The sequence below is a fragment of the Onychostoma macrolepis genome, chromosome 14 (assembly GCF_012432095.1).
Source record: "Onychostoma macrolepis isolate SWU-2019 chromosome 14, ASM1243209v1, whole genome shotgun sequence".
Taxonomy (NCBI): Eukaryota; Metazoa; Chordata; class Actinopteri; order Cypriniformes; family Cyprinidae; genus Onychostoma; species Onychostoma macrolepis.
This window is the reverse complement of record NC_081168.1, coordinates 9,720,543-9,740,113: the sequence shown is the minus strand read 5'-3', so window position 1 is coordinate 9,740,113 and position 19,571 is coordinate 9,720,543. Positions and strand designations below refer to the sequence as shown.

The window sequence follows — 19,571 nt, the reverse complement described above, 5'->3', positions numbered from 1 at the left end:
TAAACATTAATAAAACATTAATACATTTTTGGTTTTTTGTCAATTTAAAAAAGTGTATATATAACACAACCAACCCAATAAAGCAACTTTGGCTCAACTAATAATGTGAGTTTTGTGCAGCACTAGGCCAGTCTAATTTTGAACAGTTTCAGATTGGAAAGTGTTTTGAAACCTGTTTGAAAACGGTCATTGTTACTGTTAATTAGTGCTACAAAAAGTAACACTTCAACTTTGTGTTTACGAAAGAAAGTGCTATGAAATTAAATGGCAAATGCTTTTCAGGTATTTCTCCCAAGGAAGAACCTTAATTCACGTTTCTACCTGGTCAGATTTGCCAGTGTACTGTACATTCATTCAGCAAAACTGTCCTGGTTTGAGTGACATTTTCCAGGGCTGACATTCATATGTATAAACTGGCTTGGAAAAGCATAAGAGCCAGTGAGGACTGTTGATCTCCATACTCTCCCCTGTGGGGGAGGGATGTGTGTATTTACTCAGGGCCTGTCCCAGGTGCTATAGAACCCCTCCGGATTAGATCAGGACTGGGTGCCTCCCCTTACTTGACACACACACACACACAGAGTCATCAGTGAGCACCCCACCCCCAGACACAATCCAACAGACCAGAAAGGGAGGATAAATTCCCCTGCTATCCCTCAGTCACTTTTAATCTGGACACAGGAAAGAAAGTGATAAATGTGAAGGAAATGCACCTATGAATGAGTCAGTTCATCAGCTGATTCCACCATTCTGGATTGATGTGACTTGTTCAGGAACAACTGCATGACTTGCATCTAGGAAAGAGATGGTGGGTCTGGCTGTCTCCTCAGCAGCTGTTTCTGGTAGGTGTTTTGTTACTCGGATGTTTGTCTTTTTTCCTTGGGAACTAGATAATTGTATTATCGAACAGTTCTCGCATTTTTCTAAATGGTTTGTGTAGTGGCTGAAGTGAAACGTATTGATTAGTTTTAGTTAAATCTAGTTGTTCCAACTTGAATTAAGCGTAAAAATGTATTAGTATGTGTAGCTGTATTTAGCCAGTTGTTGAGTTTCTGCATCGCTTTGAATAAATCTATATAGTAGCATCATGCTCATAAAATTCAAACTACGAGTTTAAACAGGTGTTGTTTTTGTTGTCTAAGCAAAATATTCTTGTAAAATAAGATCTCGCCAAGGCGTTTAGAGCTTTCTTGAAGAGTGCTGTGGTTTTCACAACAGAGTATACTTTACTATCTCTGGTAGGCATCTTAAAGCTCTTTGGCTGCACTTTTAATGAGGTGAGGAATGTTTCCTCACTTTGCGGCAATGTGTGAGGTGCTGAGTGCTAAAGCACTGGTGCAATTCTGGGAAAACGCCCCACTGTCCTCCTAAAAACACAGCTTTCAACGCCAACTTTACATTCCTCAACATGGCTTTTAGCTTATGTTGAAACAATATGACTGTCAGTAAAGTGCTTTCAAGTGAGCGAGAAAGAAGAATAGATCATCATCTCTGATTTGCCTGCAACAAAGTTGAAAACATCTCGCAAGGGGTCGATCCAAAAGAAAGCAACAAACACCCCTAGAATCAGGAGAACCTGCAGGTTAACTGGATCCGGCTTTGAGCTCCGGTGTAGATTTCTATGTTCCCACTATGCTGTTTTGATGTGGTATTATCAGAGAGGGCCACATGTGCGGCTCTCTGGAGGGGAGTGGGCACGTAGCCCCGTGTTGTGCTTGGCTTTGGAAATGACCCTCCACAGGTGCAGCTCAAGATAAAGAAGAGCAAATGTGTTTGATCTCATGTAAGAGCGTATCCCTGTAGGAATCATATATGCTTTGCTGTGCTCATGTTGGTTTAAGCTGGTCCTAACTGCCCTCAGAAGAATTTTTGTTCATTATGATTTCCAAATCATATTTGTAACCTCACCTGACTCTTGTGATCTATATGGGAAATACACCAAAACAAAATAAATGCTGCATTTTGGAATAACGATGGCATTTTAGCTGAATAAAACTCTTTTTTTCAGCCTGGTTTACCACTTTTCCACTTAGCAGCATATATTATGTTTTGGAAGCTGGTCCACTGTATGTGATTCAACGAGCTTCATCAGAAATATCAGTAAAAAAAAAAAAAAAAAAAAATATATATATATATATATATATATATATATATATATATATATATATATATATATATTTCTTAATGCATTTAATGGAACCATTTTTTTTCTACAGCATTTGTTCATCTTGGTTAATGTTAATTTAGAAATATTGTTCATTGTTAATTCATGTTTGTTCATTTTATAACTAATATGTATTAGTATATTTACAAATTAAGATTAATTATTAAATGTTGTAAAAGTGATGCTTATTTTTGAAAATGTATTAGTATAAATTAACATTATTAATAAATGCTGTAAAAGTATTATTTATTGTTAGTTCAAAGCTATTGAATTATTATTAACAAATTGAATCTTATTGTAAAATAGTGTCACTGTCAGAAAAAGGTACAGAAGCTGTTACTGGGATGGTACAGTAACTTTTCAAAAGGTACAACTATGTACCATTAAGGTACTTAAATACACCCTTTAGGGAAGTAAGGTACAAAGGTGTACCTTTTGAAAGGGTACCTCCCTAGTGACAGCTTTTGTACCTTTTTTCTGAGAATGATACCAAAAGATCATGCTAGTAAGGCTGATGAACATCTTCAGGTAAACCAGCATCAAACTAGCACTAACTATCATCAAACTGCCTAAACCATACAGTTTTACCCATAAACAAGTTTTTCTGCTTTAATGAAATATATTCTTTAAATCGTTGTGACACTTTAGTTACTAGATCATCAGCTCTGATTTGCCTGCAACAAAGTTGAAAACATCTCGCAAGGGGTCGATCCAAAAGAAAGCAACAAACACCCCTAGAATCAGGAGAACCTGCAGGTTAACTGGATCCGGCTTTGAGCTCCGGTGTAGATTTCTATGTTCCCACTATGCTGTTTTGATGTGGTATTATCAGAGGGCCACATGTGCGGCTCTCTGGAGGAGTGGGCACGTAGCCCCGTGTTGTGCTTGGCTTTGAAATGACCCTCCACAGGTGCAGCTCAAGATAAAGAAGAGCAAATGTGTTTGATCTCATGTAAGAGCGTATCCCTGTAGGAATCATATATGCTTTGCTGTGCTCATGTTGGTTTAAGCTGGTCCTAACTGCCCTCAGAAGAATTTTTGTTCATTATGATTTCCAAATCATATTTGTAACCTCACCTGACTCTTGTGATCTATATGGGAAATACACCAAAACAAAATAAATGCTGCATTTTGGAATAACGATGGCATTTTAGCTGAATAAAGCTCTTTTTTTCAGCCTGGTTTACCACTTTTCCACTTAGCAGCATATATTATGTTTTGGAAGCTGGTCCACTGTATGTGATTCAACGAGCTTCATCAGAAATATCAGTAAAAAAAAAAAAAAAAAATATATATATATATATATATATATATATATATATATATATATATATATATATATATTTCTTAATGCATTTAATGGAACCATTTTTTTTCTACAGCATTTGTTCATCTTGGTTAATGTTAATTTAGAAATATTGTTCATTGTTAATTCATGTTTGTTCATTTTATAACTAATATGTATTAGTATATTTACAAATTAAGATTAATTATTAAATGTTGTAAAAGTGATGCTTATTTTTTGAAAATGTATTAGTATAAATTAACATTATTAATAAATGCTGTAAAAGTATTATTTATTGTTAGTTCAAAGCTATTGAATTATTATTAACAAATTGAATCTTATTGTAAAATAGTGTCACTGTCAGAAAAAAGGTACAGAAGCTGTTACTGGGATGGTACAGTAACTTTTCAAAAGGTACAACTATGTACCATTAAGGTACTTAAATACACCCTTTAGGGGGAAGTAAGGTACAAAGGTGTACCTTTTGAAAGGGTACCTCCCTAGTGACAGCTTTTGTACCTTTTTTCTGAGAATGATACCAAAAGATCATGCTAGTAAGGCTGATGAACATCTTCAGGTAAACCAGCATCAAACTAGCACTAACTATCATCAAACTGCCTAAACCATACAGTTTTACCCATAAACAAGTTTTTCTCTGCTTTAATGAAATATATTCTTTAAATCGTTGTGACACTTTAGTTACTAGATCATCAGCTTGGCTTACACAAGAGCTTATATGCAACGTTAACACACTTACTATGCTGACACTTCACACTGCCCTGAATGGCTTGTGTTACTCCACATGGCTGGTTTTAACACTAAATTCTTCAAATAATTTGCCAAGTGTAGCATATTTTTGGCACTTGCAAACATTGTGCCACTTTAGTTGCTACTCAACCGAGTCTCCTGGAGAAGGTCATGTTGAGGGCAACACGCAAAGTTAAACTCAGGCTTTTTGTGATCACAGGGGCCTTGTGTCAACAAGTCTGAATCGAGAAACACTCAGACTTACACACCGGTGGGAGTGCCTGTAAGGCAGCTAGGGACACGATGAAAGGAAGTGAGATGTTTTGCAGTACATTAGTCAATAACAAAGGTTCTGCAACTGTGGTGAATCAAAGAAGAAGAAAAAACACTCTTGTCAAAGCAGCAGTACGTTGACCCAAATTTCAGATGAGTAATTTCTGTACATGTGGGTGTAAGAATGTGTTTGTGTGAATTAGACTACTTGTGTTTCTTTGTGGCTTTTAAACTCCTCACCTTCCCCATGGAGAGATGTGATGCTGAAGCGTTTTGACATTTTCTGGACCACAGCGCAATCTGACTATAAGCACATCATTCATTAGGTTTCTCATGGGGATGTGGAAGAGGGTGGTGGCCGTTTATGTACGACTTGAGTGAAGCACGGAAAATACAGAGCCGAGACATTTTTCTGTACTTGAAAAATCCTGAATGTGTTTATGTCACGATATCTTACTTGGACCATCTTCCAAGATGGCCATTGCGGGTCTGTTACTGGAATATGCTGGTAAAGCTGGTTATTGTTGAAATTGGAGTGGAGCCATGGTAAACCAGCATAAATGTGCGGAAAACAGATATATCTATTACTGGAAAACAGATGGTTTGAACAGGGGTGAGAATCAGGACATACAATATAAGATCTATTTCTGTCTCACGATACAGTAATATTGCATTAATTTAGTGTATAATTATTCAAAACTATGATACAATGAATGTGGAATGAAACAATATGCGGAATGTTTCTGCAGCACTGATTAAACATATTAGAATTATTTCTGAAGGATCATGTTACACTAAAGACTGAAGTAATGACTGCTGAAAATTTAGCTTTGCATCACTAGAATAAATTACATTTAAAAACAAATTAAGATTTTTAACTGTTATATAACTGTTTAATTTCCATCCATGCAATCATATCTTTTTTGTCACTTCAGCATTTTCTGCTTTTGAAGGAAATCCATATTTTAATACATTACTCGTGGATTATCTGACAGCTGAAGTTGATCTGAGTCTTGACCCACCACACCTGTTAATATCAGTATTGAGCCCAGAGGCCCTGAGGTGGATGCTTTGGCTCAGTTGACCCTCCGTCCAAGCCAGATTGTCCAGCTGTTTGATGGACATGGATGATCAGCCCTGTTCACACTCCCTCTCCCTCCAGCCTTCTGCTCGTGATCAATGTGGTCGCAGTGTTGACCATGAGCTCATATCCACTGGGACAGGAGGTGTTCACATGGCTTGATTACTTTCCTTGAACAAAACAGTCAGATTCCTTCCAAATCAGCAAACCTCCTGCCCGGGCACACACTGCCTAGGGTCGCTGACAAATCTGTTTTTTATTGTTTCACGCTGTCTTTTTATCGTTGCAGTCCAGGTTTTTGGTTACATGTTTTTTACTAATTTGCTGACAGTGCATTTGCTCAAACTCAAACACTCAGCATTAGTAGTAGTGGGTCATTAGTAATGGGTTTGGGAGAGAAAATGTGGTTTAGCTGGTGTGTAACACTGTGTGAGCTTCAGTTTGTGGGAAGCAGTATCTGTTGAGATATCCTAGGGATTCCAGCCCGCCTCCTTCAGAATAAAACTCCAGCACAGAAATGTAATTAAGTCCTTCTCTGCATAATCTAGACATAAGAGACCAGAGGTTAACCCACTGTCTTAACTTGCCTTGAGAGAGCTTAGATGTCAGACTTTGAATGTATTTATTGGGCTTAGACCCTCCTCTGATGCTCTCTGTGAGCTTGCTATAGGTGGGATGAGAAACTCGCCACAGATCAGAGGGTACGTCTTTAGCTCTACACAGGGGTTTTTGGTTTCACCAGCAGGGCGGTTTTCATCCCACAGAGACCTGGAAGAGAGCTTGAGAGTCCCAGCATGAAATTTTGAGCTCCGAACCTGTTCCAATTTATAATTCTGCTGACCCGTCATCATCCCCCCTGCCCATAACTCATATTGTCTGCTGACATGTGTGTCCATACTGAAGACACTCTGTGGAATATAATGTTACAAAGAACCATGCATCTAGATCCATTCTGATTCAGTCATCCCAGGTTTACAAGCTTTTGAAAGTCAGAGATGGATGATTAATGATGAAGACCCGAGTTGATCTCAAGCCCGCTATCCCCTCTCCTCAAAAGTGTCAATGAGTGCATACGATCAAGAACCAGAAAAATCTATTGAAATTCTAGGGTTAGGGTCACAATTTTCATAGATCTTGGGGTTGCATATGCAATGAATTTGAACTTGATGGCTTGAATTTGAACTCAAAACATGGTTATATTAAACAATATGTAGTCAAGTCAAGACACTTGTTTTCATTTGCTTGTTCATGCTGACGGCTTGATGGTTGGTCTAATTAATCTGTTGTTTTGACAAGCACTGACAGTTGTGTTGTCTGGTCTCTATCAGCCTCTAACCCTAAGCTTTGACCTTCAGCGATGGAGCTCTTGGTGACGGAGTTGAATGTGCTGTTGAAGCTGTTGGACCATGAGACCCTGAGCTGTGCTACAGAAGAGAAGAAAACAGCCGTGAAGAACCTTCTCAGACAACTTCAGCCCTCAGGTAAATACCTAATATCAGTGTCTGATGGTTATTATCTGCTCCAAGCTGGGTTTAGTGGTTGGACCACCAGTTGGCAGACCATATATGTCCAGTCATTTTCCTGGAAAGTCACCTTCTAGCAGAGTTTAACTCTAAACCTAATTAAACACCCCTTCCTTACTCCAAGAGAAGGATTGTAAAACATTTTGGTCAGCTTAGTTAGATCTGGTAGACCACCTTGGATAAGCCTATTAGGCCCTGGGGTCTCATCTGATTGACCACATTGAGCTATGAGCTGTTTTGTTCCAGGAGGGAACTGCACAAAATTAAACATCAGAGAACTGACAGAGAACTAATAGAAAAATATGCATGAGACAATTTAGACAAAGAAAAAAACCTTTGGACCAGAAAGTGACAAGACCAGAGGGGAAAACATCAGCTTGATGAGGCCTTGTTTTTCTCATAAATGAGACTGAAAAAGCTTTTGGCAGTTGTCCTACGTACATATGTTCTTTCTCTTCTCTTACTCGTTCTCTGCAGTCACTGGAAAAGACTATACATACATGAACACCTCAGTATACAGAAATGGAACCAGCTTTGTCGAATCCCTTTTCGATACATTTGGTAAGTGGAGAATATCTATGAGACTTAAATCTCTCAACATCCTCCAATGTTTTGCAATATTACACTCAAAAATGTGTTTTCACATTTTTACAGATTGTGACCTCGGGGAGCTGAAAGTTGAAATGGAGGATCAGAAGAAAGGTCCAGAGACAAAACACACCAACCACACTGTCCCCAAACCAGTAAGAAATCTTCTCTTAGAGGATTACCCATAATGCTCTGCTCCTTAGACCCAACGCTAATATATAGTGCATCATTAACCCTGATGTCAGTGTGTAATAAGGGCTGTGCTCTGCAACGGTGAGATACGGCAGGAAGATTAATCATGAGACCTGCACTTCTCTTTCCAGCTGCATTGCACGTTCAGAGCCAGGTTGTTATCTTAAAGTCAAGTCACCATCAGCCTTTCACGAGGTCCCCATAGACTCTATTCGCAGTCTTCCAGCAGTCAGATTTTTCATTGTGTGTGTCATTGTGTTTGTGCCATTATTAGCACAATAGTCCTTGATGGCCAGTATCTGACGTATTTCTCAGCCGTCATCCATGTGGCATGTGGGTTTGGCTTTTGATTGGATGCAGCGGTCACATATCATTTGTTATTAGGGTAACTTGCCGAGTGGTGGAATGGAGCCACATAGCTTTACGATATTGTGAGGACTCACTGAAAAGCAGATGCTAAGTGTGAAATAATGTGATGGGGCAGACAGATGGAGTAAGTCATTGTTTGCCACATTTTTTTGGACCAGAGCACAGCGGACTCGCCTCCCCCACTGCCCAACACACCACCTCCAGAGGATTATTATGAAGAGGCCGTGCCACTCAGCCCTGGAAAAATGCCAGAATATATCACCAGCCGCAGTGAGTTTTGCTGCTATATTTCCATTGCTTGGCATGGTCTATATAAATTCCTACAGATAAAATAACTTGGAGAGTGATGTTACAACGTTGTGTTCTTGCAAGAGTCAGAGCATTGATAACAGATCTTTCTTTGTGAAACGCTTGAATTCAAAGTGGACAGCAGATTTAAACCCATTTGCTTTCCATAATGGGACACATTTTCAGATGAAACAGTATATTCAAGAGTGAAAATCCTCATCAAGAAGTCAATTCCTAATGGATTTTATTCCTTAGGAACTGACTGGATTTTGAAAATGCGAATGTTGCATACCAGAATGGAGCTGTATTGATTGTTAAGTTACAAAAACAATGTTTAAATAGCTATTGGTTAACATTATCCAAGAGCTTAAAAAGTGGCATCATCTTAAAAGGCTTTTTCAGTGCAAATGGCTATATTTTAATTAAAAATTACATAGATAAACAGTTTTTCCTATATGGAATAAACTGCACAATGAATTGTTTAAAATAATACCTAGAATGTGCATTAAGAAAGTAAATGGGGTCAAATCGGGTAAAAGATTGTTTTTTCCATTGACTTTAATTCAGCTGTATGCTGGAGACTGGAAACACACGCTCATGTGAAGAAGTTTGGTTAACTCTGACCTGCAAATTGACATAGATAAGGGTGCTAGATATAGACATAGTCAGCAAAGGGAGGGATTGCCCACTTGTCCAAGTCAAGACCAAGTCCATGAAATGTTAGTTTCTGAGTCTTTAAAAAAGAGTCCGGTTCAAAGTCAAGACCGAGTCCATGAAATGTTAGTTTTGTGTGTCTTTAAGACAGAGTGCGGTCTTGGGTACTACAACACTAATAGTTACCCCTTTATTTCAATTTAAATTAATAGAAATATCCAAGTTTTGGCTCTTTAAAAAAAAAAAAAACACCCTCACTAAAAGTTGAGTGTTTTTATACGTCAAATAAAACAATAGCAGATTAATAATGATGCTAAAAGAAAACTGTTGTGCATTCAAGCAATTCAGTGAGAAGATGATAAGAGATGTCAGTGAAATCACACATCTAAATTTCACTTCACAAAGGTTTGCCATTTAGTTCATGCACATTGCCGTGCAACCTTTTGGCAAAGACTTTTATTTTGTCTTAAAGTCTTTCCACAAAGCCAGATTTTTCTCTTTGCACTGCAGGTCAAAAAAGCTCATCAAATATGAGAAATCTGAGACTTTGTCACAAAATATGTGCCATTATGCATCTCTTATATATCTACAGGCAGCTCCAGTCCTCCTAATTCTATTGAAGACGGATATTACGAAGATGCTGACAACAATTACCCAACAACGCAAGTGAACGGACGACGCAAAAACTCCTGTAAGCGGGGGAACCCTGACACTATAAATAGCGATGTCATTTCTTATTAGTAGTATTAGTATAGCATTACTTCTCCTGCAGATAATGACTCGGATGCCTTAAGCAGTTCTTATGAGTCATATGATGAGGAAGAGGAAGAGAAAGGCCAGCGTTTGACGCACCAGTGGCCCTCAGAGGAGAACTCCATGGCCCCGGTGAGAGACTGCCATATCTGTGCCTTCCTGCTGAGGAAGAAACGCTTTGGCCAGTGGGCCAAACAGCTCACTGTCATCCGTGAGAACAGACTCCAGGTGAGCTGCCAACAGCCCTGAGGGATAAAAATGAGCCTTGATATTTCTTGGTACTATTATGATACATGGACGCCTCTGAATCTTGTTTTATAGTGCTATAAAAGCTCTAAAGACCAGTCACCCTACACGGACATACCGCTCAGCCTGTGCACCGTCATTTACGTGCCCAAAGACGGCCGGAGGAAGAAGCATGAGCTCCGATTCTCTCTTCCCGGTGGAGAGGCCCTGGTGTTAGCCGTGCAGAGCAAGGAGCAAGCCGAGAAATGGCTCCAAGTAAACACAGTCCCTCACTCACTCGCACGCTTGGATATCAATCCATTATACATACACACAATAGATGTATCCTGCTGCCAGAAACAATATTGCACAAGAGGAAAATTGCTTTTGTAACAGGGACCCCCTGTGTGATGGACTATGTTTACACTAGTTGGGAACCACTGATGTGTGTGTGTATCTTTGTGTGATTACAGGTGGTGCGTGACGTTACAGGTCAGGGAATGGGTTGGACAGCCCATCATCTCCCATGATTCCTAGGAAGATTGAACTGGATAAGGTAGGATTCCAGCACACGTTTGTCTCGTCATGACTCCTGTGCATCTCATCTTCATTACTGACTTATAAAGCGTGCCAGTGATGGATTGGATGAACTTTGGGGGATTCAATTTCTGTAAATGGTGATCTCACTGTGAGTTGGTTAGGAAAATAATTCCACCTGTGTTGTGTATGATGAATACCTCATGTCCTTTTCTTTGAAAAAAGTGCACGTCCAAAACATTAAACACTTTTTGTAAGCATTCCAATTCTATGCTTATTTTACTCTTTATACTGCTGTTCAAAAAGATTCTTTTTTATTACTTCAAAATTGATTGATTGAAAGTGACAGTAAAAAATGTACATTATTACAAAAAGATTTCTGTTATGAATCAATATGCTACTAAAAATCAAAGATCCTAAAAAAATGTATCATGGTTTCCACAAAACATTTAAGCAGCACAGCTTTTTCAACATTGATAATAAGAAGAAATGTTTCTTGAACACCAAATCAACATAGAATGATTTCTGAAGGATCATGTGACACTGAAGACAAGTGTAGTTTAGCTTTGCCATCACATGAATAAATTATATTCAAATATAAAATAGTTATTTTAAATTGTAGTACTATTTCACAATATTACTGTTTTTACTGCTGTTCTGATCAAATAAATGCAACCTTGATGCGCATAAGAGACTTTGTTTACAACATTAAAAAATCTTCCCGACCTCAAGCTTTTGAATAGTAGTGTATGTTCTAAATGGATGTGAGTCTGTCCTCTATCATTGTGTGTAATTACATCCCCAGTGCTGCTGTGAATGCCGGTCTGTGTGTGTGTGTGTGTGTAAACAGACTGACAGCATTTAAATGTTCAGGGCTCATTCTCTCCATCTGCTTTAATTAAAAGGTGTCAAGCTCAGGGTGGTAAATTCTGTCAGAGCGGCTGTAAATAATGTGTTGAATTTAAGGGACCTGTTGTGAGAGGCAAAATCATGGGGAATGTGATGATTTGTGTGTGTTTGTATGTCAGGAAACACATTTTATCTGAATTCAGCAGTTGTGAAAGGTAGACTGTGCTGGGAGTGTGTTTCCTGTCTAAACTCCGTCTGGCCACAACAACACCCTGTTCCTACACCTAGTTTTCAATAATCTGCATATCCTATACAGTATTAGTCGTATAATAGTTATAGATGTGCACTGTTAAAAATTGGCATGTTTAGTTTAATCTGTGCTGTTGTCCCTGTAGTGCTGTTCTTCAGAGAAGCAAACCTCAGATTCTGACAGTATGCCAAGTGTTGAAAGTGCTCGTGATGGACGGGAAAATGGTAAGATCTTCAGTTTTTCTTCTCTGATAACACCCTTTCACTTTTTGTTATTTTTTTTTTTATCTGACTTACAACTCTTCTGTCCTTCTCTTTATTTGTGATGTTTGCTAAGGCAAGCGTTACTATTGCTCATATTAAAGGGATTTTTTTTTTTTTTAACTCCGAAGTAAAATGTAAAATAAAGTGAAAGTAATTCAACCTGCAGTATTTTTGTTTTGCATATGAACTGCCTAGCAGGACCCTGGATACCACCCAAACCACCCTAGCAACCGCGTAACAATATGAAAAACCACCCAAAACACCCTACTGACCACATAGCAACATACAGAGCTGGGTATATTAATTACAAATTGTAGTCTGTTACTGATTCCAAATTACATGACAAAAATTTTAGTTAGTAACGTAATCCATTTCATTACACATTTTAGGTAATATAATCAGAGTACTTTCTGATTACTTTTAGATTACTTTAACATTACCCCCGCTTATCAGATTGATTTAAATTGGATAATATTGTGCCATACTGATATTAAAAATGCAAAGAAAATACATTACATTTGTTGTTATACAACACAAAGTGAATTAAGCATTACATGATGTCAAGGTTTCCCAAACTGGGGTTCGTGAAGGAACTGCAGGGAGTTTGTGAGTTTAATGAAAAGCTAATAATTAATTAAGTCATAAAAATGTCATAAACATTCAAATAAATCATTTTAAAATAACTTCAATCAAAATAAAATGCTAACTAAAAATGAAATATTTTGTTTACCTGCATGTCATGTGGGCATTTTAGAACGGAAAATAAATAAAAAGATCAATCAATAAATTATGAATAATTTGTTGCTATTGTGTGAATATGTATTTAAGTAATCAATAAAAAAGTAACTAGTCTGATCACGAGTATTTTAAAATGTAATTTAATTTAATTACAAGAACTTAATTTTTAGAATTTGATTATGTAATCCAGATTACATGTAATCAGATACTATCCAGCCCTGGCAACATATTAAAAGTCAGAACACCTCATCAACAACACAATAACTTCAAAACCACAGCAATTCCCTCACTGTGAGAAAAAAATACCCTTAACTCCTTAGAAACTGCATAGCAATACCCTGGCAACCACTCAAAACATCAGTAGCATTGCTTTGGAAAGTTTATCGTGGCAAGAAACACATTCTTCTGAATGTAAAAATCTTGTTTCTCTCTTTCTTTCCCTCCCTCTCTCTCTCTCTCTCTCTCTCTCTCACTCTCACTCTCTCTCACACACACTCACTTTATTACTCACTTTATTCATCCTTTTTCCCCCTGAGCATTGTCACAGGTGCTCTGTTAACAGGCAGGAAGTCTTTATGCAGGATGTGGATTGTTTGTGATTATCATTGTTTGGATCAGTGAAATCTTTATTAGCTTTGGCCTAATTCCTGCAGATTGTGTGTCTGTAGACCACGCATACCTTTAGATTGTTTCACTGAACCATCAAACGCATGTTTACAGGTAAAGCCAAGCGAGGTGCGCTGTCAGAGCTAACAGGCACCGTAAGCCGAGCCGCAGGAAGAAAGATCACAAGAATTATCAGTTTCTCCAAAAGAAAGCCTCCACTGCCAGGAGATGCCCGCACGTCACTCGACCAGGATCCTCGGTGTGGTAGGACACACATCTTTCTCTCTCGTCTCCCTTTTTCTTTCTCAGATTACAATACCCATGACTCTCTCCACCTGTTATTTTCAACTTCCCTTTCTTAGCCTTTGATGTCAGACAGTGAAGCAGAATAAATCTACACCATGAAACAGAGGTGGGAGTACTGTAATAATTGCTGTAATTCTTTGTGTGTGTGTGTGTGTGTGTCAGGTTATGTAGGAGTGCTGTTGAATCAGTGCTGGAAGGAACACTGGTGTCGTGTGCGGGCCGGATCTCTTTACCTTTACCATGAGAAAGGAGAACAGCGGGTCCCCCACACTACTGTGGCTCTGAAGGGATGTGAGGTTGTCCCAGGCCTCGGGCCCAAACACCCCTTCGCCCTGAGGATACTGAAAGGAGGTGCAGAGCTGGCAGCTTTAGAGGTATTTTGTGTGATGTTTTCACAGCAATGCTTCATAGAGATGTATTCTAGCAGTTAGTAATATGAAAATTCTGGCTGATGAAGACAAGCCAACAATTTTTATTGTGGATATTAAAATGATTTAATATTTTGTCTAAATAAATAAAAATAAAACACTCATATGTATTCACCTGCAGCATTTAAAAATATTATATCATTATCATTATAATGTACATTATGAAAAATGGATATTCATTCTCAAATTTGTTAAAGATTACATTGAACAGTGTTAACATTGTTAGTTATTAGTGTTTTTAAATATTAACTTTAAGTGAATGTTACATGACAGCAAATGTTACCTAAATGTAAAAACAGAGGAAATAAATATGCGCAATGGAATATCCAATTTTGACTGATAAATGTAAAAATCCATAATTTTGGCTAATAACCGTGTTATTTTAGGATTATTTAAATACAATTAGTATTCATTGACATTTTTAATTAGCTTTTAATTTTATAATTTATTATTTTAGATTACATTTTAGTCATTTAGTAATTGTCAATTTTTTTACTTTTTAAAAATATTTTTATTTAGATTTTATTTTATTTTTACATTTTTAATTTTTAAGTGTTACTTATAGTTTGTTAACAATAAAACTTATTGTATTGTGCATTCCTATCATACTATCAATAAAATGGCAAATGTTTTGTAATTCTTTAATACTCATTTATCATGTGATGAAATTAAAGCAAAATTTATGTTTGTTCCTGTGTGTGTTTGTTGTGTTAGGCGAGTTGCTCAGAGGACATGGGCCGCTGGCTGGGAGTCCTGTTGGCAGAAACCGGTTCCTCTGCTGACCCTGAGTCCCTTCATTATGACTATGTAGATGTGGAAACTATTGCCAACATCCGTACAGCTGCCCGTCACTCTTTCCTGTGAGTTGAGGGTGAAGGAGATGAGAGCTGGAGTACATTGGGTCATCTTGTTGATTTTGACCAACTTGTTTCTTTTCCTGTTTATTTAGATGGGCAACCTCCACAGATTCGAGAACGTATGATGAGGTCCCTTTTGAAGCCATAGAGGTTTGTGGTCGCACATGAACAAACATTTGGTCATGTGCTTACACTCTAACACAGTGGTTTCCAGCATTTTTCTCAGAGGACACTTTTTACAAGCCATATGCTTCACAACCCTCCCTCCAAAAGAAAATTCTTCACAAAAAAGCACTTCATTTTATGTGCACAGACTTAAATGCAAAGCATATAGGGAGAAATACACAACATGTACATGCATCATAGACAGCATGGCAATTCTGTTAACCTTTAAGAAGAGATCAGATGTATCCTTGTGCCTCTGTGTGCATGTGCCGTGACTGGACTTTAATGAAAGATGAGAAGTGTGTGATGACTCTGTGTGTAGTAATCAGGGGTTAGAGCAGGTTCAGTCGTCACGGCCTCTGGCCTCTGAGTGGCTTGTTAAACCCATGCTGAACCTTCAGATACCTGCACAGAAGCTTCAGTTCTCCATCTGTGCGTGCCTCAAATCATGTGATCAGGTTACACAAAAAGGTTTTTTTTTTTTCTTTCTTTCTCAAATCGAAGTAGTGGAAAAAATTGATTTTTAAAGTTTTTTTTTTTTTCTCTCTAAGTTGTTTATGTAACATTGGTCACTCTTTTTATTCTCCAGCCAAAACTAGTCTTTTTAATAACAATATAAGGTATTTTTTTTAAATAAAAAACTGTTAACTCAAATTTGAAAATGTAAATATATAATAATAATATATTATAATAACAATAATAAATATAATCTTTTAGACGGACCCCCCCCCCCCCCCCCATACACACGCACACACACAATTTTAAATACATTTCTTATGACAGAACTGCTTGTTTTCAGTCTTTTTTGTTGAACCCCCCCGCCCCCCAGAAACAATAGTCATTGATTGAGTTTTTAATTAAATTATTATTAAATAATATTAATATTAATTGTATTAAAATGCTCTCTTTTTGAGAACCACTGTAGTGAATAAAGCCAAAATTCTACATTATATTTCACTTAAAGGGATAGTTCACCCAAAAATGAAAATTCTGTCATCATTTACTCACCCTCAAGTAGTTCCAAACCTGTATCAATTTCTTTGTTCTGCCGAACACAAAGCAAGATATTTTGAAGAAAGTTTGTAACTAGGCTGTTATGGGGCACCAATGACTTCCATAGTATGAAAAAAATACTATGGAAGTCAATGGTGCCCCAGAACTGCTCTGTTTCCCACATTCTTCAGAATATCTTCCTTTGTGTTCAGCAGAACAAAGACATTCACACAGGTTTGGAACTACTTGAGGGTGAGTAAATGATGACAGAATTTTCATTTTTGGGTGAACTATCCATTTAAAATAAATAAATAAACAAATCAGTGTATTTTTGTTGATATGTTTATAAAAACACAATTGGCATGAATATGGAATATGAGGGACATAAATGGAATTGGAACCATATGAAACAGCATACAGCACACACATACACACACACACACACACACACACACACACATATATATATATATATATATATAGATAGACAGTATCTGACCTGGAACACTTTTTCCTTTCAGCAGGAAAATAAGAGGTTGAGGGGAGGAGCACAAACGAAACGTCGTTCATCTTTCTCCAGCAGTGACACAGGAAAGCCCAGTCCACAAATCACCCTAAAGCGCCACGGCTCCAGTGAGTCCCATCACACTCTGCACTGTGCTGGTTGTGCTTATAACAAACACAGCTGCTGGATTCAGCATTGTCTTTAACATAGAGTATGATGTTTTAAAGTTTTTATTAGCATCCTGCTTACTGCTCTGCCTTATTTTGGCAATTTTGAAAATGGCAGCAGAGTTCTTGCATTGTCACATCAAAAGCAGTCAGAATAATGTAACCTGAGCTTAACAAGACATTTTGGTTTGATCTACAGCTCTCTGCAGTTTCACACTCATTCTCCCACCAGATAAGTGCTGAGCTTTGCCACCTTCCCACAGACTTCTAGGGTCTGATCTTTGACCTTTACTTGACATTGCAGACGCAAATCAATACGGGAGGTATGGGAAAACGCGGGCACAAGAGGACGCACGCCGATACTTGAAAGAAAAAGAAGACCTGGAGAAAGAAATAGACGGTATCAGAAGCACACTAGTCTCACTGAGGAATAAGAAACGAGAGGCAAAAGAGAAGATGAAGGGTGCAACGGGTGAGAAAGCAAGCTTTCCTGCTTATATGAGATAATCAGGGACTCTTTCAAAATAGTTGAACAAGTGACTTTCCCCCACTTTTACTAGCAAAATAACTTTTTATAGCTTAATTTTAGCATATTTCAAATTGATACATAGTGTTCATAAATTATTCTCTTGAGAGGGTACCAGCCATATTATCATAACACAGAACACTTTTGCAATATGGCAAGCCAGCAATATAGCTTGAAAAAATTAAGACAGCTATGAATATTAGAACCCTATTTTATAGTACTGTAAAATGATGATGACTGGTTTTCTTGAATACTTTTTTTTTTTTTTACATTGAAAAATCATTATTACAATAGTAATGTTTCTTATTTTATTTAATATTTTGGTTGTTATAATAATAATTATAATTATTATTTTACAGTGAAGTAGTATTATTTTAATATTATTGTAATGGTAGTAGTATATTGTAATATCACTGTAGTAATTTTAATATTTCATTTTTTTTTACATTTTAATAATATTTTGTAGTGAAATAGGATTATCACAATGGTGATGTTTCTAGTTTTTTTTCTTTTTTTTCTAGAGTTTTTACACTAAATTACAATTACAATACAATATAAATGACAATGAATATTAAAATTATCATTTTACAGCTTTTTATGCCAAATTGTGCAGCTCTACACACAAGCGCAGCAAACCTGAAGCTTTTTAAATCCACATTTTAAAATCGCAAGTTTTGATATGAAAAATCACAATTTCTTCCCTAAATTGCAGCTTACTTCGCTACTGTCCTCAAACGCATGTCAATGTCATTTCTTTATGTTTATATGGTCGTAATGGATCTGCCAGAAATTCATATGTAAATTGAACGATGAACATGTACAGATAAGCAGAAGTTGGCTTTAGAGGAGCGTGTATCCCAGCTGGAGGACAGCTGTCGGGTGAAAGAAGGAGCGCGTGTGGACCTAGAGCTCAAGCTCACGCAGGTGAAGGAGAACCTGAAGAAATCTTTGGCTGGTGGAGAACTGGGGGCGCCTACAGAGTCTAAATCTTCAAACAAGGTACTGACTGGACCTAAAAAGCAAATATTAGAATTATTAGTTTGATCAAAATTGTTAAATATGCTGCTTGTTTTCCTGTTAGACTCAAAAGATGGAGACTCAGTATATTGAGTCGTTTCTTCCTGTCAGCTGCGCATCTGAAATTCGTAAGCGGCCCCCCTCCATCTATGCATCCACTAAGGGAAATGTTATGCAGAAAGCTAAGGTAAACACATCAGTGTTCACAACATTATGCAATGCAATGCATCAAAAGAGAGATAATGCAAACAGACCAGTTTGCTGCATCAATAGAGATCACATTAAAACATTCAGTCTTATTCTAAGTCAGTCTCTAATGAGTTTCATTGATCAGTTCGGGTCCCTGCTATTAACATTTTATATGTTGCAGAATAGGCCTGTGTGTGTCACTTTAACCTTAATGCTTTGTTTTTATCCAGGAATGGGAATCCAAGAAGGGGACTTAAACTGCTGATCAGGAAGACCTACAGACTTAAGACTTTGTGCCATGTCAAGATTAACATGAGGACTTTTCTACCAACTTCCCCCAAGACAGACTGCTGCATATGCAAATCTTTTGACTATAACGGCTGCCACTTTTGTAACTTTATAATGGGGCTACAATGACAAAGTAGCAGCTCTATTAATACTTTGCAGTCAAATGATGACGTCCTATATCTTGTGAAGTTCTACAATACTGGTGCAAAATATTGAAGGAATTAGGCAGTATGAGGAATAATAGTTTGTCCACTGAAAGTGCAAGAAAGTTGTGGGTAGGTTATAAAGGATGATGGCAACACGTTTGAGACAATCCACTTTAAAATCGTATTTTAAGAGGGATATGGTGATTGATTTGTACAGTCTTTTTTTTTTTCACTCCATTGCTTATACGGTATTTCTGGGGTAACTCCTGCGCTTAACCAAGTGGTGCTAATAACAGTGTACATATGACAATTGTAAGTAATTTTAACATTCCTTTTTTTAAAACTAGCCTCAATGTTTAACTGATCTTTCTGTTTGTAACTTTTTCTTTACCACCTTTTAATGTGAGTAACATTTGCACTTTAAAATGTCTTTAGACATGGAGATGGGAATATTCTTTTAATAAAGAAAAAAAACAAAAAAAAACAGGCATTTTTGTTCTTAGCCTTGCATGGGCATAACTGAGATCTTATAAAAACCAGACCCTAACCCAAATGAAGTGAACACATTCATATTTCCTAAAACAGAGATGGGTATTTAA

General features: G+C 37.4%; 1 protein-coding gene across 1 annotated transcript; it reads left to right on the top strand.

Annotated features, from left to right (window-relative positions):
* Nucleotides 1-610: 610 nt before the first annotated feature.
* On the top strand, nucleotides 611-19,467 carry afap1l1a (actin filament associated protein 1-like 1a). Its single transcript, XM_058798451.1, is given in 20 exon segments — nucleotides 611-842; nucleotides 6,906-7,031; nucleotides 7,551-7,634; nucleotides 7,728-7,816; nucleotides 8,381-8,492; nucleotides 9,757-9,855; nucleotides 9,937-10,145; nucleotides 10,239-10,418; nucleotides 10,616-10,631; nucleotides 10,634-10,698; nucleotides 11,924-12,002; nucleotides 13,500-13,649; nucleotides 13,854-14,065; nucleotides 14,834-14,979; nucleotides 15,069-15,126; nucleotides 16,659-16,767; nucleotides 17,111-17,278; nucleotides 18,156-18,331; nucleotides 18,414-18,536; nucleotides 18,769-19,467. Coding segments are annotated over 20 exon segments (2,265 nt in total). The 5' UTR covers nucleotides 611-805; the 3' UTR covers nucleotides 18,796-19,467.
* Nucleotides 19,468-19,571: the final 104 nt, after the last annotated feature.